The sequence below is a fragment of the Streptopelia decaocto genome, assembly GCF_964273445.1.
Source record: "Streptopelia decaocto genome assembly, chromosome: 22".
NCBI classification, from domain to species: Eukaryota; Metazoa; Chordata; class Aves; order Columbiformes; family Columbidae; genus Streptopelia; species Streptopelia decaocto.
In genome coordinates this window covers 2,556,927-2,584,367 of record NC_138677.1, presented here as the reverse complement: position 1 = coordinate 2,584,367, position 27,441 = coordinate 2,556,927, and the positions used below count along the sequence as shown (strand labels likewise).

General features: G+C 59.0%; 2 protein-coding genes across 2 annotated transcripts; one reads left to right on the top strand and one right to left on the bottom strand.

Annotated features, from left to right (window-relative positions):
- Positions 1-26: 26 nt before the first annotated feature.
- NMT1 (N-myristoyltransferase 1) lies at positions 27-18,743 on the bottom strand. Its single transcript, XM_082071095.1, has 12 exons — positions 18,513-18,743; positions 11,906-12,017; positions 11,062-11,206; positions 7,993-8,111; positions 7,495-7,586; positions 6,058-6,174; positions 5,303-5,473; positions 4,838-4,946; positions 3,637-3,807; positions 3,213-3,380; positions 2,464-2,601; positions 27-1,413 (listed from the first exon to the last, which is right to left on the bottom strand). Exons 1-12 carry the CDS (start codon positions 18,638-18,640, stop codon positions 1,393-1,395), a joined length of 1,491 nt encoding a protein of 496 aa, XP_081927221.1. The 5' UTR covers positions 18,641-18,743; the 3' UTR covers positions 27-1,392.
- Positions 18,744-18,776: 33 nt separating this feature from the next.
- DCAKD (dephospho-CoA kinase domain containing) lies at positions 18,777-27,095 on the top strand. The gene is made up of 5 exons (XM_082071096.1): positions 18,777-19,064; positions 21,016-21,133; positions 23,101-23,304; positions 25,088-25,175; positions 25,600-27,095. Exons 2-5 carry the CDS (start codon positions 21,022-21,024, stop codon positions 25,883-25,885), a joined length of 690 nt encoding a protein of 229 aa, XP_081927222.1. The 5' UTR covers positions 18,777-19,064; positions 21,016-21,021; the 3' UTR covers positions 25,886-27,095.
- Positions 27,096-27,441: the final 346 nt, after the last annotated feature.

The window sequence follows — 27,441 nt, the reverse complement described above, 5'->3', positions numbered from 1 at the left end:
AAACAGCCGCAGGGACAAGGGGAGGGTCCCAACGCACACGCCCCCCACCCCAGGACACTGGGGACACAGGAGGGGATGTGGGAGGGAACACAGAGGTACTTGCATAGGTGACACAGGACCCCGAGCAGGGGGGGTGACAGCGCTGCTGGGGGGAACACGACAGACCCCTGGATCCCACCGAGGCCCCTGGGGGTCCGTGGTGCCACAGGGGACACACAGGGACACACAGCCATAGATGGGTCCTGCCTCGGCGTGCTGCTTGGGGAACCTTCAGCGGGGACAGCAGGAGCAGCCGCGGCTCTTTGGGGACACAGCAGGTGACAGGCTGCCCGGTGTTCTTCCCAGGATGTCTCAGTGGGATAACAGGTTTCCGTGAAAGATGATTCCTGCGCCTCGGAGGGTCCCGTACACACGGTGACGAGCTGCTGGATGAGGAAGCGGGGGGGCTGGAGCGGCTGCAGCCCTGCGGTGACGCTGATGGCGCATTGTCGCGTTGTCACAGCAGTCGCTTTGCGTGTATCCGTATTTCCAGAGCAAACAGCCAAGCAGAGATCCCCAAGGTGCAACAGCAGCAATGGATCATCCCTGACCCCACAGCCTCGGTGTCACGGGGGTGACAGACGGGAAGAAGAGCCGGGAAGCCGAGCAGAGCGGGGGACGCCGGACACGATCCCCCCGCATCTTCGGTGCTGCTGCTCCTGGTTCAGCGGGAAGGATTTGAGTCTTGGAGGCCGGGGAGGAGAAGGGACAAGGCATCGCTTGCACAAATAGCCCTTAGAAAGAAAGCTCCATGTCCTGCGCCCACGGAGAGGGCAGGTGCGATCCTCCCGCTCCACGCACCCGCAGGACAGGCTGGATGTGACAGAGAGAGCAAAGCGGGGGACAAACAGCTGAGCAAGCCCCAAACACCCTCCAGGCTCGGCAGCCCGGCCACCGCGTCCCGGTGCTCTGCCACGCCGGTGCCGAGCCCTTCGGCGCAGCAACGTCTACCTTGGTCAGCACTGTCAAGAAGTCACGGTCCGGCGACTCGGAGCGGCCTTCGGCAGACGAATGCGACTCGTGTCAGTTGGGAACAGGAAAGATTTAAAATATATATAATATATATTTTTATTATTCACCCGTTAACTCCATTATATGCCAATCATGAGCTAGTTTCAGCAGTTACATTCCCTTGATCACGTCTTTACGAGGATGCAATTAAATCAAAACAAAGGAGGCGGCTGACGCCGGCGGGGGAGCGGCGGCCGGCGCTGCGGGACGCGGTCGGTGAGTCCAGGCGGTGAGCGGCTGCGCGGCTGCTCCGGTTCCACCTCTCCCAGCGCGGGTCCGGCTGCAGCGGAAAGGACGAGGGCAGCAGCTCCGCCGGGCCCCGCTGTCCTGGCGACGGCTCCGTTACTGCAACACCAGCCCGACCTGGAAACCAATGGAGACGGGAGGTCAGGATGTGCCCCAGTGTCGGAGAATCAGAGTCAACAAATCAAGGAAGAGTTTGGGTTGAAGGGACCTTCAAAGTTCATCTAGTCCAAACGCTGCCATAGGCAGGGACATCTTCACCCAGATCAGGTTGGAAAAGACCCTCAAGATCAGCAAGACCCCTGTCCCTGCCCCATGTCCTGAGAACCTCATGTCCGTCTGTCCAGCCCTCCAGGGATGGTGACTCCAGCACTGCCCTGGGCAGCCTGTTCCAATGCCCCACAGCCCTTTGGGGAAGAAATTGTTCCCCACATCCAACCTCAACCTCCCCTGGTACAACTTGAGGCCGTTTCCTCTGCTCCTGGCGCTTGTTCCTGGGGAGCAGAGCCCGACCCCCCTGGCTCCAAGCTCCTTTCAGGCAGTTCAGAGATCAGAAGGTCTCCCCTCAGCTCCTGTTCTCCAGCTGAACCCCCCAGGTCCCTCAGCCGCTCCCATCACACTTGTGCTCCAGCCCCTCACCAGCTCCGTTCCCTTCTCTCAACTTGCTCCAGCACCTCAAGGGTTTTCTTGGCGTGAGGGGCCCAGAACTGCCCCCAGCATTGGCGGTTTGACCTCCCCAGGTCCCAGCACAGGGACGGTCGCTGCCGTGGCCCTGCTGGCCACACCAGTGCTGGTACCAGCCAGGATCCTGTGGCCTTTTTGCATCTGGCCCCCACAGCCCTCTGCCCGTCTCCTCTCTGTACCCAGCCTCCTGCCACAGAGGGCAGAGCTCATCCGTGTGGACACACACGCGATTACAGACCTTGACCCTGCACTAGTCCAAGGGTAGAACGAGCCAGGGGAACTGAACAGTGAGCGTTTCTGTCCCCAGGGACACCCCCTGTGCAGGTGCAGCGGGGGGAGCACAGAGGAGCCGTCACTGGATTCACCCATTTCTCTCTTCACTGCACTGGGTGTGCTGAGGTGCATGTGACAGTGAACTTGTCCCCCAGCAGCTGTGGGGACAAGACCCCTCGCGCACACTGGAACCCCCCACCCCGAGGCACTGACCTTCTCTGGTGCCATGCTGGGACACTTCCAATTGTACAGGTAATACTGCAGGTTCCCGTCCCCGATCCCAAACTTCAGCTTCTCCAGGAAGGTTTTGTTTTCCATGAGATCCAGTGCATTGAAGACGTCGAATCCTTTCTGCACAGGCAAGACACGAAGCCATCAGCTCCTGCTCAGGTGCTGGGGAGTTTCCCCCACCCAGCTGCCCAGCTCTGCACCCCCAGAAGGGAGCAAGGCCAATGGGGGAGAACTTGGCAGATGTACAGCAACAGTTTGTTGTAAGAATCGCACACTGGTCTGGGTTGAAGGGACCTTCAGAACCCACCCAGTGCCCCCCCTGCCATGAGCAGGGACATCTTCACCAGCTCAGGGTGCTCAGAGCCCCGTCCAGCCTGGCCTGGGATGTCTCCAGGGATGGTTCAGCCACCACCTCTCTGGCCAACCTGGGCCAGGCTCTCACCACCCTCAGGGACAACAATTCCTTCCTCATGTCCAGCCTGAATCTCCCTCCTTTACTTTCAAACCATCACCCCTTGTCTTGTCGCAACAGGCCCTGCTCAAAAGTCTGTCCCCATCTTTTTTATGGGCCCCTTTTAAGCACGGAAAGGCCACAGTAAGGTCTCCCCGGAGCTTCTCTTCTCCAGGCTGAAGAAATAAGCAGCCACCCTGAGCTCAGCTCAGGCCACCCCGGTGCCCGGTGAGCTGCCTGGTGAGCCACCCAGTGCCGCCCCGTCCCCGCCATCGCTCACCGACTTGGCGAGGATGAGGGCGTCGCTCATGAGGTCGAGCAGAGGCGTCTTGGTGTGAACGTTGTAGAAGGAATAAGCAGCTTTCAGGCTCTTGTGAGTTGGGTGGTTCATGATGGTGGAGGGCAGCGTGTAGAAGCTCAGGAAGTCTGTCACCTCCCCTGGGGCGCTCTGCAAGTGACACCGCAACGCGTCAGAGCTGGGATAAAGCCCGAGCGCAGCCTTAGAGGGGCTGTGCCAGCCTGAGCGATGTGTGGGCTCCCTGCGAGGAGACTCGGGGCAGCTCGATGGAGACACCAACCTCCCGCAGCTCAAACCTCTCCCCAAGAAGAGCATCTCCCTGCCCAGGGCAGCAGATTGCTCCCACCGCTCCAGTGGAGGCAGAATCCCATGAAAACACCTCTCCATCTTGCTCCTGTCCTCTCACCTCCACCACGAAGGTGTCGATGATGTTCTCCTGAGGTAAGAACCAGTGCTCCACCTCCTCTCGGCTCATGAGGGGCGTCAGGTGGAACTGCTTCAGGTACTCGGTCAGGAGCTTGTGCACTGCGGAGATGTCTCTGTGCTCCATGGGCCGCAAGCCGGGAGTCTTGGGAGTCTACGGAAAGCGGGATAAATCATTTGTGTTGCTTGCCCTGTGGCTTTTGTCACCCAAGGGCTGTCCGACAAGCAGCACAGAGACCATCTCTGCTTACATCAGCCCATTTTCAGCCCACAACCCAGCACTCTCCCCCCAGCAGAAGGATCGGCCGTGACAGCGATGGCAGAGCCCGCAGAGAAGCCCAGCGGGTCCCAAAGCCACACGTGCCAGGTCGGGTCCTGCTGGACGTGGCCCCCTGCCCATTAACGACACAAGATCCGCTTCCCTCCAGGTCTCTGCTCCCGCTCGTTGTCACGACGGGCTGGGAAACAAACCCTGGGCACCGCAGGGAACCGCTTGATGTTATAGCCAGTTGTGCTCAATTTCTCATCTAGGGTTGGGTTGGCTCAGCAAAGCCCGGCTCAAGCAGCATGGGCTGCTCCTGGGTCTGGGTTTCTGCACAAAAAAGGAGTAACTACAAAACAGCCGCCGGTGCCTTTGCCGAGGCAGGAGCCACGTGCGCCGAAGCAGCGTTCCCCACCAAAACGAGCAGCTCAGACCCACACAAGGTCGGGGAAGGCGGTGGCAATTTTCACGCTTTGTTTGTCTTTTCTCCCATCTCCGGCTGGGGAAGTTCCCCAGCAGGACACGGCAGTGACAGAACACATCAGCGCGACTGAGGAACGAGGGACTGACCCAACCCAAGGCCGCGGCGGGGCTGCGTTTGGACACATGATGGCTGTCACATCCACGCTCTTGTTTTGCGAGGAGGACAGAATGTGACTCACCACGAAACAAAAGCTCACAGGGTCCTCTAGCTGCAAGAATTTGCCCTTAAAATGCAAGTACCCAGGCAAAAGAAAAATAAAGATTAAATAAAGCACAACGGCTTGACAGAGTCATTTACTACGTGAGCCAAACCCAGTTCTCCCGGCAGGAGGACTTGACCTCGGTTGAAATGTCTGTGTCTCTCATTCCAGCCTCACCCCTGCTCAACAAGGAGCAATCCCTGCGCTCAGCCCCCGCTCCCAGCCCCAGCTGCACCCACCTCGGGCAGCCGGTAAAGCTTCATGGTGCGTTGCATAGTCATGTTCCTGCTTAGGTGGGAAAATTTGACCTCGATGAGTTTCCGAGGGTTCAGGGAGCGGTGCCAGTACCTGCAGAAACACACCTGCGGTGGAACACTCGTTCTGGGGCGGCGGGACGGCCGCACGGGCACGAGGTTCTTGTCGCCGCCGTGAGAGGGCAAGTGAGAACATCTCAGCGGCTGCGAGAACATCTCAGCGGCCGGTGGATCCCGCAGAGAAAAACAAGGGCGGCCTGAAGCGCTTGTGCCACGAAGTCTCCCGTCTTGTGAGACATGAGCAGCTAAAGCAAAGCTACTGGGCTTAATGGTGGAAGGACGGTGTGGGGAGGAGAAATCTGGGCTGAAATCGATATCTTCTGGAATCCTGTACATGCTACAGGATCTCGGAAAGGACCAAAATCTCCTTGGAGAAGCACAGACACTCACCTGCAAGTCCCCACGGGCTTGGGCAGCACCACCCCCGCGGTGTAAACAGCCTGGAAAATCCCCTCCAGGTGCACCCGCCGCGTGATCTCGCGGATCAGGACCGGAGCCACCCGTTTCGAGCGCAGCTTTTTGTGGACGCACAGGAAGTTTATCTCTACCATCTTCTTCTCTCTTGGGAAAGAAACAATGCAGAGCATGAGACCCAACTGTCCTGACCCGGGAGGATCCGTCCAATGCCCTGGGCAAATTATCTCCAGAGGAGTTGAAGCCTCGAAGGCCTGGGCTTGGAGAACTCTCCTTTAAACTGTTACCCAAGGTTTTCAAAGGGAAAATGGGCGCTATCCAGCTCAGGAGGATTTCTCTGTAAGACAGAGCTCTAAGCTCAGCTCAGTCACTGAGAAAAACTGCGTTCATGGTTTCTGACCTGCATAGAACTTCCCTGCCCACCTCAAATATCCCTCACCCTCTCCTCCAGGCAGCAAAGCCTCAGGTTGCACCAAGGGAGGTTTAAATTGGATATTAGGAAAAAATGCCTAAACAGGCGTTTAGACAAGGTTCTTAGGGATATGGGTTAGTGCTAAAGTGAGGTTATGGTTGGACTTGATGATCCTGAGGGTCTCTTCCAACTGAAATGATTCTATGAAGCGTCTCCATGGCCAAACAGCGCAGGTCAGGGCCAACGACACAGCCAAACCTCCCGGGAAACCCCCCGTCGCATCACGGAGCGGCACAGAACGCAGCCGAGCGGCACTCACGTGTCGTAGATGTGGATCGTGGCTGGAATCGCACTGATGAATCCAACCAGCTTCTTGCTGGAGACGACTCTGACCCCACAGTGCCACTGCGGCAACCAGCCCGGGGGACGCAGCGCCCTGGGGACGAGACACACAGCAGAAGTCACCACCCACTGGAGGTTCCCTGTGTGCCTGCTCCCACCTCCCCGTGCTGCCCTGGGACACCGTGTCCTGCTCCGAATGCCCAACACAGCTGGGGGTTTGCAGGCAGGCGGGTGAGAGTGACAGTGGTGTGACACGGCAGGACCACCGGGATCCAGGGAAATTCCTGTGCTCTGTGGCCAACGCAAGTTCTCACTAGTGACACAGGAGGGAAGTCACGTTCCTCGATTTGCAGTGCTCCAGGCTCAGGGAAGAGCAGCTGGAAAGGTGGATGTTGGTGCCAGCGGCTGAACATGAGCCAGTGTGTGCCCAGGTGGCCAAGAGGCCACAGGATCCTGGCTGGTACCAGCACTGGTGTGGCCAGCAGGCCCAGGGCAGCGACCGTCCCTGTGCTGGGACCTGGGGAGGACAAACCGCCAATCCTGGGGCAGTTCTGGGCCCCTCACGCCAAGAAAACCCTTGAGGTGCTGGAGCGAGTTGAGAGAAGGGAACGGAGCTGGTGAGGGGCTGGAGCACAAGTGTGATGGGAGCGGCTGAGGGACCTGGGGGGTTCAGCTGGAGAACAGGAGCTGAGGGGAGACCTTCTGATCTCTGAACTGCCTGAAAGGAGCTTGGAGCCAGGGGGGTCGGGCTCTGCTCCCCAGGAACAAGCGCCAGGAGCAGAGGAAACGGCCTCAAGTTGCGCCAGGGGAGGTTGAGGTTGGATCTGGGAACAATTTCTTCCCCAAAGGGCTGTGGGGCATTGGAACAGGCTGCCCAGGGCAGTGCTGGAGTCACCATCGCTGGAGGGTTGGACAGACGGACATGAGGTTCTCAGGACATGGGGCAGTGCCAGGGTGGGGGAGCGGTTGGACTCCATGATCTTGAGGGTCTTTCCAACCGGAATGACTCTATGGTTCTCTGACTCGTGAATGCTATGAAACGGCAGCTCCACTGCTGCAGGGCTCCAAGTGTTGTTGCTGGCAGCGTGACCTGGCAGCCACCTTCCTCCTACAGCTCCAGGGCACAGGGAAGCTCCTCAGCTACCAGGACTTTTAGAAACACTCAAGGGATCAAATCAAAGAGGAAAAAAGCCCTGGTTTAGGCTTCCATATCTCAAAAAAGCCAGAGGCATGGAGGACTGGGTGAGATGCCCCTCTCACAGTGTACCTGAGACACCAACCATGGTGACAGATGGGGAAGGGACATTTTGGGAAGAAGTGAGACGGGATAAGCACAGACAGCTGCTGGGCTGTCACCGGGATCGGACTCGCCGCCGTCCCACAGCCTCTGCACTGCTGTCATGGTGCCACTCACCACAGCAGGAACTCGGGAGAGTAATCGAACCGGAACATGTTGTCGTCGTCCTCCACGTAGTTCTCATTCAGAAGTGTGTAAAGCTCTTTCAGCTAAAGCAGGAGACACCAAGCAGGTCAGGAGGGTTATTCAGCCATCACACACCCCAGCTGCCCTGACATGGAACTCTCAACACTTTTCGAGTGGCCGCAGCGATGGCAGCCACATCCCTGTCACCAGCATGTCCCCCTGCTTGGAGCAGGACACACGGGTCACTCCTCCTGCCCTCAGGTCATCTGCCAGGGTGTTGGTCACAGTCTGAAGGGTCTTTTTAAGGGAAAAATCCTAGCTTCAGGCATCCTTCTGCTTAAAGGGCATGTGGAGAAGCCCCCGTTCATCCTCGTGAGATACCAGACACGTTTCCGTCCCCAAAACCATCAGTGGCAGCCCAAGCACAGAACCACTGACCATGCAACAGAGACGCCCTCCCAACACGTGTGCGGAGCTGCCTGCACTCACCACGCCTCTGTCCCCGAGGTCCAGGGCGTCCCAGGTGAAGCCCTGGGGCAAGGTGTAGGGCTCCTGACGGATATTGTCTTTGTCCGGCTCCACGGGACCGTGGGTGTTCACCACTTCTCCTGGAAGAGAGAGCAGGAGCCATGAAGCAGCTTTCTGCTGTTTGAGTCCAAGTCCCCACGACACCTCAATCTGGTGACCAAGGTGTCCCACTCCCCCAGCGCCATCTCCCAGCCCAGGTCCCCAGCGCGGGCAGCCGGGGGTCATCACTGCACCCCCTCGTTTGGGACGTGCCACGTGTTCAGTGTGACACGGGGGCAGAGAAGCAAAACTCCTCTTCCATGGGAAACGGCGGAGCTGATCGGGCAGCAGAGAGGTGATCAAACTGCTCAGAGCTTCAGAGCTACGTCCTCCAGGTCCACATGCGACCATAGAATTATGGAACCATTTATGTTGGAAAAGACCCTCAAGCTCATTGAGTCCAACCATAACTGAAACCTGGCACTGCCCCATGTCCTGAGAACCTCATGTCCGTCTGTCCAGCCCTCCAGGGATGGTGACTCCAGCACTGCCCTGGGCAGCCTGTTCCAATGCCCCACAGCCCTTTGGGGAAGAAATTGTTCCCAGATCCAACCTCAACCTTCCCTGGCACAACTTGAGGCTGTTCCCATCGCAGAGCGACTCTCTCCTGCCAGCGCTGGCCCCGGCACTTGCCAAGCGTCAGCGTTTCCTTCCCACTGCGCTTCCAGAAGAGCTGCAGCGAACAAGACAACTTTTGTTGCAAAACCACTGACTCCTAAAGCCCCTGATCCAGCCAAGAGACGCTGGTTTGAGCACCAGCTTTCTCCAGGGTGTCAACACAGCGGCACCGCTTAAGCGCTGCCAAGAGAAGCGAGCCGCGATAATTAGGAATTCCTTTAAAAAGGGGCTGAAAAGGTTTCCAGGCAATGAGGAGGTGAAGAGAAGCCCAGAGCAAGAACTGCCCCCATCACACCCCCAGGGCGGCTTCCAGAAACGCTCACCCTTGGCCGTCCCCTCTGTTGTGAGCAGGTGCTGAACTGCTCTGAAATCCAGCCCGCAAATCCCACTGTGCTTTTGTTACCCGACCCCAAACAGCCTCGTGTGTGTGACGCCGAGTCCAGAGCGTGTTCCTGCGTGAGGACCACGGGATGCTCGGGACCAGCGAGTGGCTGCCCGCCAGGGCACAGCCAGTAACCTGGGGTATGGAGGAGCAGGGTGTTCTGTGCCTCTCCTTCCCCAGAAGACACATTCCCCCCTTCCTCCAGGTTTCACACAAGCAGAAATGAGGTTGGCCATGTTCAGGATCCTTGGGAAAAAGGGCAAATACAAAATGAGGCTTTGCTGTCTCACACAACCCTGTGACTTCTCACTCCGATCCTCCCAGCACAAAGCTGAGACCGTCATAGAGTCACAGAACAGTTTGTGTTGAAGGGACCTTCAGAGCCCACCCAGTGCCCCCCCTGCCATGAGCAGGGACATCTTCACCAGCTCAGGTTGCTCAGAGCCCCATCCAGCCTGGCCTGGGATGTCTCCAGGGATGGTTCAGCCACCACCTCTCTGGCCAACCTGGGCCAGGCTCTCACCACCCTCAGGGCCAACAATTCCTTCCTCATGTCCAGCCTGAATCTCCCTTCTTTACTTTCAAACCATCACCACTTGTTCTATGGCAACAGGCCCTGCTCAAAAGCCTGTCCCCATCTTTCTGGTCGGCCACTTTTAAGCACAGAAAGGCTGCACTAAGGTCCCCCTGGAGCTTCTCTTCTCAGCTGAACACCCCAACTCTCTCAGCCTGTCCCCCAGCAGAGCTGTTCCAGCCTCGGATCATTCCTGTGGCTCCTCTGGCCCCTCTCCAACAGGTCCAGATCAGGCTGTGCTGTCTCACATAACTCAGCCCCATCTCACAAACCTGAGACCGTCACCCCCAGCAAAGATTCTCTGAGCCCAAAGCCTCAGGCTGGTGCTGATGTGAAAAGGGAATCACACGCAGCCTTTGCAGCAAGAGGGGCTGTACACAACCCCATGAATGCAATTACTGAAGAGAAGCCAATCTGAAGCCACGACAAGCTTTGGATAAATCTGGAAACTATGAGCTTGGACTCATTCTCTAGTTCTCCTGAGTTTGTGTGGATTTTGCTGGGGGATGCAGGGGCAGAGATGAAGTGAAGCAGCCCCAGGAGCACTGCTGGTTTGCTGCAATGAGCTCAGGGCCGAGCGCCCTCCAGCCCCACAGCTCTGCGTCAGTGACCCCACTTCCCTTCCCTTCAGACCCGCTCAGCTGAACGCTCCTGCCACGCTGAGAATCACCCGGTACCAACAGCAGATCACCAGTGACACAGGCTGACTGCGGCACGAGCAAACTGGGGAAAGGGCTGGAGCTGGGAAGCACAGCCGGGCTGTTTGCAGGGGGGACAGGGGATGACGGGACAGGATTCTCCACCTTCAGAGGGACACGGCAGCTCAGGGGTGCAGACGCTCACGAGGTCTGTGCCTCCCGGGCTCTCCTGGCTCAGCCCCAGTGCTGGCCCGTGCCAGGGGCTGATGTGAGCCCAGCAAAACGAAAATGTGGCAGCTCAGCCCATGGAGCTGCTTCCCCGAGAGGCTCTGAGCCCCATTGCACCCCGAGTCCCCTCCCCGGCAAGGAGCCCTCGCTGGGCAGCTCCAGCCCCCAGACAGGGGAACCGGGCAGCTCCACGTCCCCCAGCACTCGGCAAGGGGACGGATGGCAACACCCGCATGAAACGTGGGCACAGAGGGCTGGGGACACCCAGCTCAAGGGCTAAAGACTGAGATTAAGGGATGCCCAAATGCAAGAGGCAACAAATCAGTGTCAGAAATTGCTCCACGTCCCTCTCAACATCCCCAGCTGCCTGCACAGCTCTCGGTGGCCGCTTGGTTTGTGACACTCACTGATGCCTTTGAGGCCCAGGTAGGAAAAGGACTCGCTTGCTGGCCAGAGACCAGCTTCTCTGTGCCTCTTTGGGCTTTGTTAAGCAGCCTGGGGACCACAAAGCCTCTCCCAAGGAGCACGGAACGGCAAGGGGCTGTACGTACCCAGCTTGGGTACCGGCTGCGTGTCCCAGAACTGGTAGCTCCTCTTGCTGGCTTCCTCCATGGTTTTGGCAGGGCCTTGACCGACCGAGAAGAGCTCGATGGCTTTTTGAATCTCCTGGATCCTCTCGGCAGGTAACGAGTTCACCTGAGGGCACAAAAGGAAGGTGGAAAGACGAGGGAGCTGAGCCAGCAGGTCTTTCTGCGGTGGCTTTTCTCTCCCTTCAGCCTCCTCTGTCTAAGCCAGATCTGTATCTGCAAAGCGCAGCTTCCAGAGGAGTCCCTGGGCACTGCGGACCAGGGCAGGGTGGAGAGGCTGAGTGAAGATGAAGGGCCCTACCTCCTCCTCCTCCTCCTCCCCAGGCAGAGCTCGGCAGGTGAATTCACACCCCCAGCTCCTCCCCGATTCCCGGTGAAGTCAGTTTGAAACACTCAAAGCCCCAATTTAACACTCTGCATGGTCAGAAGGACAAAATACTAGAAATATTTGGATGGGAACCAGACCCTGGACAGAAAACAGCCTCTGTTGATGTGCAGATCTGTGTGTGTGTGTCCCCTGCCACAGGACCAGAGGGGACAAGAGAGGTGACTGGCAGCGCCACGAGGGACAAACCTTGAGGGACAAACAGTGTCGCGCTCCTTCCTGAAGCGCTGGCTGCCAGTCAGGACCAGACAAAGCCAAGAGGGGTAACACAGGCTGGGAAATTACTCTAAACTGTAAGATTTTGGGCAGCCAAGTGCCTAAAACCAGGAGCGGGAGACTATTTCCTTGCCCTAAGGGATGCTGGAGAGGTTCAGGACAGGGCTGCCGCCGTGGGGACAGTGACGCGGGGAAAGGGTCGGTCACCTTCACCGCCTGGTCCTGAGCCTGGTCGGGCTGATCTCCTCCTTTCTCTTTCTTCCGTTTGGGTTTCTTTTTCTTCTTTTTGGCTCCGCTGTCATTTGCTGGACTCAAGCCGCTGGGGGATAAAAGAAACATCATTAGAGCCTTTTTTTGAAAATAAAACCCAACATTTACAGGGTTTTCAAAGCTCTCTAAAGGAAATACAAGCTCCCTGCTCTGAGTCCCAGGCTCCAAGAGGAGGAATATTCAGCACATGGGGGGCGCAGCCACATGTCCCATCCCTGGAGACATCCCAGGCCAGGCTGGACGGGGCTCTGAGCACCCTGAGCTGCTGAAGATGTCCCTGCTCATGGCAGGGGGGGCACTGGGGAGGCTGGGAAGGTCCCTCCAACCCAAACCATCTGTGATTCGATGTCTTTGCTTTGTCACATCACCCGCTCAGCCCCACGTGCCCAAATCCACCCCGCGGAGCAGCCGGGATGCCCAGCTGAGGGATTTTCCTCCTCCCCGAGCCCAAGGACGGATGTGGGAGCAGCAAACGCTGCTCCAGCCTTGGAGATCCGGCACCGCAGCGGGTCCAGGCACCACGGAGGGGCTGGTGGCCAAGGACACTGCGCCAAACGTCACCCACCGGCAGAGGTGACGCTGCGGGGACACGGGCGGCTGTTACGTGGGGAAATATTATATTGTTGTGGCAGAGCTGGAAAAATGAGACTTGAGTAGCAAATCTCTTTGGGAGCACAGGGTGGGGAGCACCCGTAGCAGGGCAGGGCTCCTTAGGGACACGGGGCACCCCCGACATCCAGGGGACGGTCACCCCAAAGCAGCCGCGGGCGTTAAACCCCGTGCCCAGCCCGGACTCACCAACGGGCCCGTCCGGCGGTGGCCTGACCCCGCACACGGGACAGGTGCCCGTCACACACAGCGTGTGTGACCTCACCTGGGGACACCCCGACGCGGGACAGGCCGTGTCACCGCTGCGGAGCTGGGACACCCCAAACCGTCCCCAAAACAGGGTCACGGGTCAGGTGGAAATTCAGACCCAGAGACGGCTGGAGCGGGACCGAGCGGAGGGACGAGAGGGGACGAGATGGGGACACCGGCCCCGGGCGCTTTGCGAGCACGAGGGACCTTCTGCAAAGCGAGTTGGGGGACAGCGCGTGTGTCACCAGCGTCACTCAGCTCTGTCCCTATTGACAGTGACAAGTCTGTTTTGCAGGAAAACCGCAGCGCCTTCCCTCTTCTGTTTCCGCCGAGGACGATCACCCGTGTCTGGCTCCATGGGGAGAGGACGGAGCGATAGAGAGTCCTGGGCGGGAGCATCAACCGGCACCTCCGCGTCCTCTTCTCTCCCCAAATCTCAGCTCGGGGATCCAAGCTGGTGAATTTTTTGCTCTATGACACAGAGGCAGCTCCTTCCTCGCACCCCAGACCCACTGAACGTCTTTAAAGACACAAGAGAGTGGAAACGAGGGCGGAGTAGAGAAAGGGAAGAAGAAACGTGCTGGAAAATACATGGGAGCAGTGTCCAGCTATTTATTTCAGCAAGGCCAGGAAAAGGAGAGAGTCGGGAGGGGAATGAGATTTATAAAAGTCCCCAGGCTGAGCAGCGAGTTCTGACACCAGGGAAAGCAGACTGAGAAATGGTTTTGGGGGAGATGAGGCGCGGGGACGCCTGCGGACGGTGACGCTCGCGGCGCAGACCCAACGTGCCATCAGCTGTCACCACGGAGCAGCCGCGTCTGGTCTGCAGGACACGGAGCAGCCGCGGGGGAAGATTTTCCTCCGGACAAAACCCCAACAGCGGCGGCTTTTGCCGGGGAAAAAGATTCCCCGTCAGCAGCAGCGCCCCAGGTGAAACAGGGGACGCAGCGTTTGCCGAGCACGGGGACCACGCGTCGCGCAGGGCGAGCGGCTCCGCAAACGGGGGCTCCAGGAGCAGCCCCCCCGCTCTCCAGAAGCGCTTTAAGCGCTCAGAGCGGAGCAGAGAGGCCGCAAAGCCACAGCTCTGCGGGGATCGGCACCCCCGGCGCTGCCGAACCCTCCCGGGGGGGACATTCACCTTCCCCCCGCCCCGGGAAAGGGCTTTACCTTCACCCGCCAGCTCTGACGCGACAGCAAAAGTAATTACAGCAAAGCGGCGCTGACAGCGCTATCGATCGCGGTGACAAATGCGCAACGTGTTATTGCTTTAATTCCTTGCAGAGGAGCGCGGGCGAGCGCTGGATCCACAACCAGCCGGGCCGGCCGCATCCCGGCCCTGGGAGGAGCAAAACCATCCGCTGGGAAGCTGTAATAAACTCCTCCAGCTGGTTTCTTACCGATTTTAACAGCACAAACCGATGGCGCGAGGGGGGTTTGCGGTCACGACCGAGGGCAGGCGCTGGACGCCGTCCCTTCCAAGGGAGACGGACGCGTTTTCTTGGGTCACCTTCGCTTTGAGATGCTGCAGGTGTCAGATGCGACAAACAAATCCCTCCCCAGCCCCGTGTATTCAATCGGCGTCGCTTCGCTCCATAAATCAGAGCTGCCGAGGCTCAGCTTGCCGCTAATGAGTTCGGCCCAACTCATATCGCCTCACCCCCCGACGGGCTCGCAGGTAAAAGTGCTCCCTGATTTATGAACAAAGCGGCGTGACCTGGAAGAAATCAGGGGCGGGAGGTGGGACGAGGTTTTGTGTTCCAGCTCCAGCCGGGAGGCGAAAACCGACCGGGCAGAGGAGTCGCCAGCAAAGGAAACAGAGGAAAATGATGGAAAACCTGATGATGTGTCTCGCTACACCTGGGGAAGCAACGGTTAGAGGTATTTTCTATTTTAAGGCCCGCTTAGGAAAGCTCCAGCGCAGCTGCAGCCGCTCAGACGCTCCCTGAATGAACAGCGACGTCCCCTCGTGTCCCGGGATGAGTCGAACCCCAGTTCCCGCAGCCGATGTGACGGTGCAGCCGGTTTCCCCGGGAAGGTGAACCCGCCCGCGCCCGCAGCGTTTCTCCCGCATCTCCTCCCCAGCCCCGGCTGCTCCCAGAGATAAAGCGGGTGGAGAAGGGCACGAACCGTCCCGTCACCCCCGGGACGGCCCCAGCGCCGCTTCTGAGCAACGAAAACGCTTTTCCCTTCTCCCGGGAGGCGGCGCCGCCGTCACGGCCGTTCCCGCGTCCCCGCTCCGGAGGGGCCTGAGCCCCAGGGAACGGAGCTGGCGCCGACCCCCCAGAAAATAACACCCAGAACCCCGGTGACCCCAAAATTAGACTTTCAGAAGCATCTGAATGAACCAGCCGGTTTGTTGAAGGCGAGACCCGCTCGGACTGACCGTCCCCGCCAGCTCGGCCCCTCCGGAGGTGGGAAACGCCAGATGTGCCCAGTAACCAACTGGTGCTCAGCACCCGCTGATCCGTCACTGATCCTGCAACACCCCCAGATCCCACAGCTTTATTTGTGCAAAACGGGGACGAAGGGACAGGGGGACGACGGCGGCTCGGCCGGATCCCGCGGCTCCCGCGGCTCGTGGGGAAGCTCTGGGGTGGCACAGGGGCTGTGACAGCAGGACCAGAGCGTTATTTCCCACGGCGCACGTGCTGCCGCCATCAAAAAGCTCCTTTTGTTACAGAAATGGAAGCGCCGCGCTCGGCGTCTCAGAGCGTCTCACACCCGAGGCGGCGAACGGCACCAAAGCTGCCGGTTCTTCCTCAAAACACAAACGGGAAACGCGGATCCGGACACGGGCTGGCGCGGTCGGCGATTCCTGCGCCTCGAGAGGCGTCGGATGAGCCGCAGGAGATTTCTGCTCCCGATTTAGGCGCCGGAAAATCCTCCTGCCAAACCTGGGGCTAATCGGGCGCGATCCTCGGGCTGTAATCTCCTCAGGGCTCTGCCCGGGCCGCGCGGGTCCCGAGGCACAGACACCGTTACCGCGCTGCACCCAACACCAACAACGACACTTTCCGCGGTAAAACACGGGCGGCTGTCCCAGGAACACCCTCCTGAGGGGTAACGCAGGCAGAGGAAAGCAGGACAAGTACGGCAGCGGGATTCTTTTCACTTGGGAAACCCCCTCGGACGCCGCAGCCAGAGCGGTGCAGCCGCTTCCCAGCGCGAGGCGGAGGAAACTCAATTCCTCTGTCCCGGCCTTAAAAGGAAGGGAAGTTTCGCTCTCGCTAAGTGACGCTTTTATGTTTTGAAGCTCAGAGCCAAGATCCAGCGACAAGATCCTCTCGAGAGCAGGACCCGGAGCCGCCCGCAAACCTGCCCGGACCAGGGCACACGGACCAGAAACGCTCCCTCGCCCCAGCGCGACGGGATGGCACAAAATCAACAGAACTGACGTGCCCCAAGAGACAAAACCTTCACCTTTCCCACCGGTTCCTCTGCTCCCTCCCAGGTGGATCCCCCGGGAGGTTTTGGGGCGACAGGAGGTTTCCCAGAGCGCTCCAAAGCCTCCCCGGCTCGCGCTCGTTATCGCTGCGCCCATCAGTGACGCTTTGAACGATATTTCCCAAGCGATCTGAACTCTCTACGTATCATTTTATACGGGGCATTTCCCAGGCTGCCCGGTCAGCTTGTTGTGCTCAACGCTCGCCCCAGTAGGGGCAGGTAATCGCATTTTGGCTCCTCGGGGCTGCGATGCCCACACAAGGATACCAAGAGGGCTCAAGAACACACCTTTTCCTGGCAAAGGGCGGCCTGCACCGCCGGGCTGGGAGATAATAGTGATTAAGCACCGCGGCTCCTCTCTGCTCGGCTCTGCTTCCCACAAACCCAATCATGTCAGAGGGAAAGAAAAGGAAAATCTCCCCCAAGCACGGCTAAACGTATTAAACTGAGACACGGTGCCATAGCCGCGAGGCAAATAAAAAACAAACAGGCATCTGTGCTGTCATAAAAAAAGCCTCTGTGATATTTCTTCCGTGACCTTTTCTTCTCTTTGCTCGCTGGACAGGCGGGACGGGCTCCAAAAGCTGCCGAGGGAGGGAAGAGCTGCTGGAGCCGCCGGCTCCGCGGGGCAGGGCTGGAAAGCAGCTGCGGGGGCACCGGGCAAGCGGGGAGAGGAGCCGGCGAGGAGCAGGGAGAAAAGAACGAGGTGCAGAACCTCTGGAAACACGGGATGGGGCACAAGCCCCTGTTGACGGGCCCGGCCGCACGGAAACCTGTCAGGAAGGAGGATGAAGCCTCCTGGAAACCACAGGCACGGCCAGGCAGCGCTGTGCCTTGTAATTAATGCCGTGAGTAATGTGGGGTCTACGTTAGGGATCAGAGATCTTCCCTACGCAGACAAGGAGCTGCCGCACCGCGTGTGTTGGCTCCCGGCCTCATTGCTGCTATTGCACCATTTGGCACCTCTGGAGGCCGCGCTCCTCGAACCACAGGACATCAGCTGAGCTTTGGAAACCCTGGGCTGTGTTCAGATCAGAGAATCACAGGATGGTTTGGGTTGAAGGGACCTTCAGAGCCCACCCAGTGCCCCCCCTGCCATGAGCAGGGACATCTTCACCAGCTCAGGGTGCTCAGAGCCCCGTCCAGCCTGGCCTGGGATGTCTCCAGGGATGGTTCAGCCACCACCTCTCTGGCCAACCTGGGCCAGGCTCTCACCACCCTCAGGGACAACAATTCCTTCCTCATGTCCAGCCTGAATCTCCCTCCTTTTGTTTCAAACCATCACCCCTTGTCCTATCACAACAGGCCCTGCTCAAAAGTCTGTCCCCATCTTTCTGATCAGTCCCTTTTAAGTCCGGAAAGGCCGCACTAAGGTCTCCCTGGAGCTTCTCTTCTCAGCTGAACACCCCAACTCTCTCACCTGTCCCCCAGCAGAGCTGTTCCAGCTTCGGGTCATTCCTGGGGCTCCTCTGGCCCCTCTCCAGCAGCTCCATGTGTGTCTGTGCTGAGGACCCAGAGCTGGACCAGCACTGCAGGGGGGTCTCACCAGAGTGGGGCAGAGGGGCAGGATCCCCCCAAACCTGCTGCCCACGGGGCTGGGGATGCAGCCCAGGGGATGATCGACCTGCTGGGCTGTGAGCACACACGGTCACGGTCGATCTCTCATCCCCCAGTGTCCCCAAGTCCTTCTCCTCAGGGCTGCTCTCCACCCCTGCATCCCCAGCCTGGATCGACACCGGGGGCTGCCCATTCGGATAACGCTGGGTCTGCAGAATCCCGGGCTCCTTCCAGCCCGCCGGAACAGCCACGGGAGGGCACGGGCTCCCGGGAGAGGGACGAGGCGCCCAACGTGTCACCCCCGGTGCCACCGATGCCGGGACGGGGACAAGGGGAGGCCCAGGGGAACGTGGGGAGACACGCCCTAACGCAAGGACACGCAAAGCTGCGAATTGGGCTCATTTCTGCCAAAAAAAGGCGCTGACGGCCCCTTTCTGGCCGCCCCGCGGAACCGCGCACGACGGGCCCGATCCCGCCGCGGGACACGCTCCCACAACAGGCGTGAATGGAGCCAGCGGGACCGCCCCCCCGCCAGAATGACGGGCAGCTCGACCAATCGCAGCGCGGGATGCCGCTCCGCGGCCAATCAGCGCGCCCGCGGGGCGGGGCGCCGCTCACTTCCCGGCCGCTGCCCTCCTCAATGGGTCCGGCCGCCGCCGCGCCGGGCGGCCCGGCCGCCGCTCACCCCCGGTTGGAGCCGCGCTCCGCCTCGTTCTCGCAGTCGCTGCAGTGCTCGTGGTCGTTCTCCTCCGCCGACGGCCGCGGAGGCCTCGCCCGTGGCCGCCTCGCTGCTGTCTCACTGTCGTCCGCCATCTTGAAACGGGGCCTCGGCGCCTGCCACACCCCCGCAACAAGGCGCGCCGCGATTGGGCGCCGGGCCGCGGGGCATGCCGGGACCGGTAGTCTGCCCGGGCATGCTGGGGCCGGCCGGCGCTGCGACCGGGACTACAGTTCCCGTCGGCCTTTGGGGGCGTCCCGGGGCGGGGCTGCGGGGGCGGGAGCGCTCTCACACCGGAGCAGCCGCGCGGGGCCGCCCGCCGCGGCGGCGAACTGCGGTCCGTCCTTCCGCCTCCCGTCCCCCGCTGAGCCCGCGGTGTCTGCGCTCCCACCCGCTTCCTGCCCGAGAGGGCGGATCGACCCCAATGAGCGCAGCGCCGATTGGTTGGGACAGGGACCCCACTTCCTACCAGCCAATAGGCGCGCGGGACACTGCGCTGCCCGTGAAGCCGGGCGGAGGGTGAGTGGGTGAGGGCGCCCTGAGGGGACCCGCTCCGGCCCTCGCACCCGGGGCGGTTCATGGCGGCGGCGGCTTTTTCCGCCCCCACGTAACGAGTATTTCATGATTTTGCCTTTTAATCGCAGCGTCCTCCAGCCAAACCCCCGGTGTGTCAGCGCTCCGGGCCCGCTCAGGAGCGGGAGGAGCTCGGGGACACTGTGGGCGCCGTCCTGGCCCCGCGTGGCTCCGGTTCCTCGCGGCCCCGCTCCGCAGCTCGAACCACGCGCGGGGTTTTCCCGCCGGAGCCGCCTCTGGCTCCTGTTCGGGTTCCCGGCGCGGGGCAAACACACCAGAAAACGGTGCGTTTGGGGGAAAACTGTTCCTTGGCTCCTCGTTCCATCTGTCACACCCGTGTTTGCTCCACACGGGCAGGGTTTGTGTGTTTTTAAACCACGCGAGCGGAGCCTCCCCCCGCGAGGCGCCACCGAGGGGCTGGTTCTCCCGTGGGGGTGGCAGAGGGCGGATGAACCTGCGGGAGCGCGGGTTGAACCTGCTGCCATAAACCCGCGGCCGCGGCATCGCCCCGAGCCCGTGACGGGAAGCGGCAGCGCAGCCGGGGTTTGGTCTCCTCCCCAAAGCTCCGCTGGTCGTTGCCGGCGCCGCTCCGGTTCCCTTCGAGTTCCCCTCGTTTTGCTGGAGTCACCCCGTCTGTTCGCCGGGCGCCGAGGAAGGAGAAGCGCCCGTGGCTGCGCCGCCTCCTGCTCCTCCCGCTGCTGAACCGCAGCTGCCACGGGACTGAGAGCTGCTGACAAACTGCGGTTATTGGAGAGGAGGTCGGAGCGTGGAGGGTGATGGTCTCTTCTCAGCCCTGTCCCTGCTCCATGTCCTGAGAACCTCATGTCCGTCTGTCCAGCCCTCCAGGGATGGTGACTCCAGCACTGCCCTGGGCAGCCTGTTCCAATGCCCCACAGCCCTTTGGGGAAGAAATTGTTCCCAGATCCAACCTCAACCTCCCCTGGTGCCACTTGAGGCCGTTTCCTCTGCTCCTGGCGCTTGTTCCTGGGGAGCAGAGCCCGACCCCCCTGGCTCCAAGCTCCTTTCAGGCAGTTCAGAGATCAGAAGGTCTCCCCTCAGCTCCTGTTCTCCAGCTGAACCCCCCAGGTCCCTCAGCCGCTCCCATCACACTTGTGCTCCAGCCCCTCACCAGCTCTGTTCCCTTCTCTCCACTCGCTCCAGCACCTCAAGGGTTTTCTTGGCGTGAGGGGCCAGAACTGCCCCAGGATTGGCGGTTTGTCCTCCCCAGGTCCCAGCACAGGGACGGTCGCTGCCCTGGGCCTGCTGGCCACCCCAGTGCTGGTACCAGCCAGGATCCTGTGGCCTCTTGGCCACCTGGGCACACGCTGGCTCACGTTCAGCCGCTCTCACCAACACCCCCAGGCACCTTCCAGCTGTTCCTCCTGAGCCTGCAGCGTTCATGGGGTTGTTGTGACCCACATGCAGGACCCTGCACTTGTCCTTCTTGAACGTCAATTGGCCCCACTTTTCTTCACCTGGACCAAGCTGTTATCTGAATGCTTCCCTTTTGTGACTGATCCTGGGTCACCCTCGACAACCCTGCCCGAAATCTCGCCGATTTAGGGTGCTGTGGGTGAGGCTGTGGTTTGATAAGAACAGGTGCCAAAGGGCAGCGGGTTTATGTTGCTGCAGGTAACTCGCAGCTTGAGCTGCGCACCCAGAGTCAGGAGGGCCCAGGGAGGCTTCATTTAACCTAACACTGTTCTTCAGTCTGTAAAACAAGTGTCCCCAGCTCAGAGAGGTGCCAAAACCATCATAAAGTCTTGACAACGCCTTGAGAACGTATGAAGATGAGCTTTGAGTGAAGTTGCCTGTTTGGGATTAATATTTGCTGCGCACGACGTGAACAAACTTGATGGAACAAACCGTCTTCAGGCATTTTCTCTTTCCTTTTCAGAGCACGATGTTCCTGGTCGGACTCTCGGGCGGAATCGCGTCGGGGAAGAGCACGGTGGTGGACGTGCTGCGGGAACTGGGCTGCGCCGTGATCGATGCCGATGCGATTGCCAGAGAGGGTGAGTTTGGCGCAGTTGATCTTTCTCCCGGCGGTTCCCCTGACAACTGGGTTTGATGCGGGGAAGCGCAGACGGCAGAGGGTGCTCTGGGTACGCTCGATGAAGCGTTTCCCACTCGATGAAGCCGCGTGGAGCCGATGTCTCAGGAGGGAGTGGAAATAGGATGTATTTTTAATAAAGAAAAAAAAAATCATATCCTAATAAACACCTTGGGGAGATTTTGCCCTGAGTTTTCCTCTTCTGGACTGCAACACTTCCCAAGTTTGAATGTTTCTGGGCAAAATAAGTGCAGTTTTCTGTAAAGTGGGATCTGGTGTCTCCCACAAGCCCCAGGACACCTGACATGTGAATCACTAACATGCTTGAAAGAGAATTTCCCTCTGTGCTGCATGTTGCTTGGTTGTGAATACTTAGAGATTGGTCTACAAAATGTCTTGTGCCGAAAAAAAAGAGGATCCAAATATCCAAACGTGAAAGGAGGTTGTAGCATGGAGTTTGTTGGGCTCTGCTCCCCAGGAACAAGCGCCAGGAGCAGAGGAAACGGCCTCAAGTTGCGCCAGGGGAGGTTGAGGTTGGATCTGGGAACAATTTCTTCCCCAAAGGGCTGTGGGGCATTGGAACAGGCTGCCCAGGGCAGTGCTGGAGTCACCATCCCTGCAGGGTTGGACAGACGGACATGAGGTTCTCAGGACATGGGGCAGTGCCGGGGGTGGGTTATGGTTGGACTTGATGATCTTGAGGGGTTTTTCCAACCCAAACGATTCTGTGATTCTCTGATCCCGGGGATTCAGTCTGTGCTGCTCAGCTCACCCGCCTCTCACCGCTCTGCAAACGCGCTGCCCTGGCTACCGAAAAGCCCCCGAAATCCAGATCTGTCTCCTCAGCAGCGCTGGAGCCAGCGCTGCTCTCCCCGATGACCTGTGCGATTTATGGGGCGAGATGTTAATCCCCCGCTACGGCCGGGATGCCGAGGAGAGCGACGCTGGCTCCAGGAGGGGCTGCTGATTTGGTATGCAGAGGGTTTCGGGTCTGCAGCGGAGCCGTGGTGCAGGAGGTGTCATTTTGAAGTGCCTGCACTTTTTCTGTTTGGTGAAGAACTTACCGTGTAGCCACCGAAAGCCGTGATGCTCTTAACATTTTATTGCACTGTAATTCCCATGGAGGTGTGGAAAATTTGCTGGAGGTGCTAAAAGCCCTCGGAGACGGTAGGAAAACAATACAGATACTCAGTGTCGGTTTTCTACCAATCACTTCATTTTTCTCCAATTCCTTTTTTATATGTGTTTATTTCCTGGACGGATTTTGCCCGTCCTGAAACTGCCTCGGTGTGAAATTCCATGGCAGAAAGAAATTGGTCTTAAAGACTTTTATTAGGTTGGCCTGAGGTTACAACCTGTGGCAACATCCCTGGATTTTGGAGAGAAAATTATATACGGTCTGTTATGCTCTGTGGTTCCCCTCAGCTTGATCTTAATTATGGTTTTATTACTGCGTCTTTTTGTTGGTGGGGTTTTTTTTTGGTGGTTTGAAAATCATACATTCATGTCACGTCAGAGTCCCTGCAAATACCTATTAGGAATTGATCTTTTGGGAGGTTTCTGTGTTCATTCTGCTGAAGAATTTGGTGGCTGAGGCAAAAGATGGTAAAAAAATGTTCAAAACCACTTAGGAGCAGCCTGGTTGTGTTCACCCAGCACTGGAGTTTTCGGCCAAAATAAGCCTGACGCTGCTCCTGGTCCCTTTAGGGTCTCCCTGCTCGACTCCTGGCCCCGCAGCCCCGTTTTGGCCGATCTGGGTGGGTGTTTGTGGAGCCGCTTCCCTGCGGTGCCGATAGCAGGTGCAGCGCCGAGCCGAGGAGAATCGGCTCGGTTATTTAATGAGCAAAACTCATTTGAGGCCGATCGCTGATGCGAACGCCGCCTGCGCTTTAAAACCGGCTCTAACCTCCGGCTGTTTAACGTTCTCAGTGGTGCGGCCCCACCGCAAGGCCTACGGGCGGATCGTGCGTCGCTTTGGCACCGAGATCCTCTCGGCGAACGGAGAGATAAACCGCGAGGCTCTAGGAAACATCATCTTCTCCCAGCCGGAGAAACGGCAGCTGCTCAACTCCATCACCCACCCGGAGATCCTGAAGGAGATGCTGAAGCAGATCTTGAAGTATTTTGTGCGAGGTAAGAGCCGCGTCCCAGCACCACGAGACTTCGGCAGGAGCCGTCACCGCTCGCTCTGCCTTTGGCTTTAAACTGGGGACAGGGAAAGAGAAAAGGAAGCAGCGCTGAGCGATGCCCTTTGTGCTCTGCCACCGGTGGCCTTTTGCGTCGGCGTTTGGAGGATTCGTTCCTGCCTTTCGCTGCTGCCCTTTGCCTTCTCTTGTGTGGTTTAAAGTACATCTGCAGGGCCTGAGAAAAGCATTGCGAGGCCTCTCTGAGATCACTTACCGGATAATGTCACACCTGCTGAAATCACCAAATATTCTTCCCTGCCCCCACCCTCCCTCCGTGAAAGCCGCGGAGCCCTTTTTAGTCTCGATAAGGTGAGAAACGGGCTGACAGCCGTGCTTTCCAAAGTCCCGCTTTTTTTCCCCTGATAAATATAACAAATACAGCTGTCAAACTTGGTCTAATCAAATGCCAGATAAGATCACCAGCTGGTTTGGAGGTCTCCGCGTAGACAGAAGGACGTCTTAATAGAGTCGGGCTGGTTTTGTGGAGCTTATCAAAGCTGAGCCCTGTGACAGCTGAATAGGCCGGTGCCGGGGCTGCTGTGGGGCGAGGAGGAGGAGGAGGAGGAAGCAACAGGCAGGAAAGCCGGGAGCTAGAGATGGAGTCTTGAACCCGGGGCTGCGGATGCCGTCCTGCCCCTCGGCGAGAGCGCCGGGTGCCTTCAGCAGGCTGCTTTGTCCTCATTAGTCAGGTTTTAATGATTTGGGATAGCTGGATTTTGTCCCCGAGGATCGCTGTGTGAGGAAAGCTCTTATCGATCAAAGTGGAGGGCAGCGAGAAGCCGCTCCGGGCGGAGACGCCGGTAAAACGGCGCCTTGTTGGACGATGGTGTCTTTGTCAAGGATTTTGCTGCCGTGTCCAGCTCGCTTTGGGGGGTTTGGGTTAGAAAGAGGGGACAGCAGCGAAACGGGAGGTGTCCCCACGGGTAGGGGACACACAGGGGGGCAAAGTCCTGACTTAGAGCTTTCCTCTCCCCTGTCCCACTCCCCCAGGCTCATGGGGTGCACCCCACGTCCCCAAATGGCGCTTGCGAAGGGCAGAGGCACGTGGGGAGCCTGGGGTGGGCTGAGTGGTCCAGGGGGACACTGAGTTCCCCTTCACAGGCTGCTCTGCGTGGTGGAGGCATTTGTGGCCAGGTTTGGTGAGGTTTTGGTGAGGTTTCAGGACCTGGGGCTGTGCCTGGAAGCAGCCCTGCATTTCAGTGTCACGGCTGTGCCAGGTCTGCAAGGGTTTCCTTGCTCTCTTTGGAAAAATGGAACCGTTTAGCCAAAAGCTTTCCAAAAAGGGAAGAAAACTGAGCTGGGAAACACGGGTTGAAATGCCGGCAGCCTGGCGAACGCTGGAGATGCGGAGGAGAGCGGGTTCTGCTGTGGGCACCGCTCCCCTGGAGAGGCAGCATCGGCGGCGTGACGGCCGCTTGTGCACAGCCGCTGTCGTTCGAGCGTCTCCTTTCAGCTCCTCATTATATTTCTGCAGCTTCACCTTTGGGCTGAGATTGTTCAGGTTAGGGTTTGTTGGTTTTGTTTGGTTTTTTGCTTTCTCCTCTGGAAGCTTGGAATGAAACTGTTCCCTCCCTCCAAGAGGGAGGAGGGTGAGCGGGCTGTGCTCTCCTCTCGCTGTAACCGCGGAGCCGCAGAGCTCTCCCGCTCGCTGGCGCAGCTGTGGCCGCGGGGGGTTTGGGGACCCCAGTAACGCTGTTCACCTTTTTGGGGGGGTGTTGTCATTTCTGCAGGCTACCACTATGTGATCCTCGACATCCCTCTGCTCTTCGAGACCAAGACATTGACCAAGTTTATGAAATACACGGTCTTGGTTTATTGGTAAGTGCCATGTGAACCGTAATGCTGCCACCTCTCTTGGAGGCTGAGGGGACTGTCACGTCCCTCCTACTCCAGGGAGGATTTGGCTCCAGCCCCGGAGCCTCCTCTTTTCTGTAGACGTGAGAAGCGACACCTTCTTTATCCCAGTGTACCAGGGGCTTCTTACTGAGGTTTCCCCAAAACCCGGCACCCTTGTACAGGGGAGATCTCTGTCTTTGGGCTTTCCACGGCAGGGCAGGGTTTGGGGTACTGCCCCGGCATTACGGGCCATGGGAACACTGAAAACACGCAGCGGGTCAGCGCAGGCAGCGCTGGAGGTGCTGGCTCCACCGATCTGAGCGCAGGATGGTTGCGCCAGCTCTGAAATGAAGCGGGGAGCATTGCGGGGGGCACCCCACCTCAGTGCCGCCCTCCCGTCCCGCAGTGATCCGCCGACGCAGCTCTCCCGGCTGATGCGGAGGAACGGGCTGTCCCAGGCGCAGGCAGAAGCTCGTGTGGCCGCCCAGCTGCCGCTGGACCAGAAGCTCGAGCTGGCGAGTCACGTCATCGACAACTCGGGGGACCGCGAGAGCACCCGGCGGCAGGTCCTGCGGCTGCACGCCCGCCTCGAGGGCTCGCGGCACTTCCTCTGGGCACGGCTGGCGCTGGGCACGGCGCTGGCCGGGCTGGCCGGGCTGTCGTACCTTCTCCTCCGGCGTCTCATCTCTTAATTCACCTCTTCTTTTTGTCGCGCAAGATGCCTGAATTCCCAGGTTTGAAAAGGGCACCGAAAGGCCACGTCTCTTAATGAGCTTTGCCGGCTGAATGCAGACGCTGGGATGAGGCGGCTCCTTGCAGACTTCCCAAGGTGAACGGAGGGTGTTTGTTTTCTTTTCCGGCACCATCTCCTTCCTTCCTGCTCAGGTTCTTACCCACCAGCTGTGCCTGTGGCCTGGGACCGTCACCTCACGTGGCTGCGGCCCCTGGACAAGGCCCCGTTAGGACTGACTTAACCTGTCTTAAGCCTTGCTTTATTGAATCGTTATGCCTGTACAATTGAGAGGCTTGTGCAAGCATGACAGGGCAGGGCTGTTGCGTGAGTTGCTTTGCTGCTTCTTACAGAGCTTGCTTAGAAACTGCTAATACAGAACTCGCTTTAAAACTGCTAATACAGAACTCGCTTAGCATAACTCCATTTGCCGTAGCCTTAGGCCTCAAGCTGCAAACTTTCACCTTGATACGTCCCATTTTTTACTTATTTAAGCAAAGGAGGGTCCCAGAGCCACTTGGAGCCGGGGAAGGGAGCTGGGACTGGCAGCAGAAGCTGCACCCCCAGAAATGAGAAAAGGAAAGACGCATCTAGAGATGAAAACCAGCAGAATGTGGGAACTCACTGAGGTTTTGGCTCTTGCCAAGGACTTTTTCAGCTTCCCAGCTGCAGGTGCAAATAGCAGCTGGGAGAACAGACAGGACAGCACCTGATTGATGTCCAGGCTGGTCAATGAGAGACAAGCGCCCGCAGAGATAATATTAGAATTGGCCCAAATTGGTGCGTGGGGGGTGGGAAACTTGGATTTTCAGGGTATAGTTGCCCAGGGATTTGTTTGTTCGGAGTCCCTCTCCAGCGGCACCGGCCGCTGCACCTTTCCGATAAATTATATAAGAGGAATCTCTGGAATTTGTGCCTGAGACTGTGCTTTGGGAAACCTGGAGCGAAGAAGCGTCTTTAACTCCTCATCACCTGCTGCGGGTCCCCACGGTGGGACTCCGGTGACGTTGGGCCCCCCGTTTCACCTGGGGGAGGTGTCCTCACCCCAGTTTGTGCCGTCACCGCTCGTGCGTCGCCCCCGGTTTGGATCTCAGGGTCTGACGCCCCCCGGGACCCGCCTCCCCCGACCTCATTTGCTGCTGTTTGAGTTTCCTCGGGCGGTTTCCCGGGGGGAAGCGGGTGCCGGCGCTTCCCCTCCGCTTTAATAAACCACTAATTGTAGCAGCTCCCGCGGCTCCGCGCCTGCGAGCGCTGCCGGTTCCGTCCCGTCCCCAGCTCGTTGGGATGCCGGGGCACGGCTGCGCTGGGTAAAGTTCAGCGCACGCAAGCGGAGCTGGTGAGCGCGCTCGGGCTTTTCCCCAGCGTCCCCCAATGAGCTTTTGGGGGGGGCCGTGGCTGCGTGTCGGCAACGGGCATGTCAGCCCCGTCCTGCTGTCACCATCCTGTCCTGCTGACACCCCTGTCCTGCTGCCACTATCCTGTCCTGCTGACAGCCCTGTCCTGCTGCTGCCATCCTTT

Bases quoted from the DNA above. Each gene is read 5' to 3' on its own strand.
- DCAKD (XM_082071096.1), top strand. From the start codon at position 21,022: ATGTTCCTGGTCGGACTCTCGGGCGGAATCGCGTCGGGGAAGAGCACG. The intron at 23,305-25,087 runs GTAAGAGCCGCG...TCATTTCTGCAG, and splicing joins CTTGAAGTATTTTGTGCGAG to GCTACCACTATGTGATCCTC. The intron at 25,176-25,599 runs GTAAGTGCCATG...CCCGTCCCGCAG, and splicing joins TACACGGTCTTGGTTTATTG to TGATCCGCCGACGCAGCTCT.
- NMT1 (XM_082071095.1), bottom strand. From the start codon at position 18,640: ATGGCGGACGACAGTGAGACAGCAGCGAGGCGGCCACGGGCGAGGCCT. The intron at 11,207-11,905 runs GTGACCGACCCT...TTGTGCCCTCAG, and splicing joins CTCAGGACCAGGCGGTGAAG to GTGAACTCGTTACCTGCCGA. The intron at 2,602-3,212 runs GTGAGCGATGGC...TTGCCTGTGCAG, and splicing joins CCCTCATCCTCGCCAAGTCG to AAAGGATTCGACGTCTTCAA.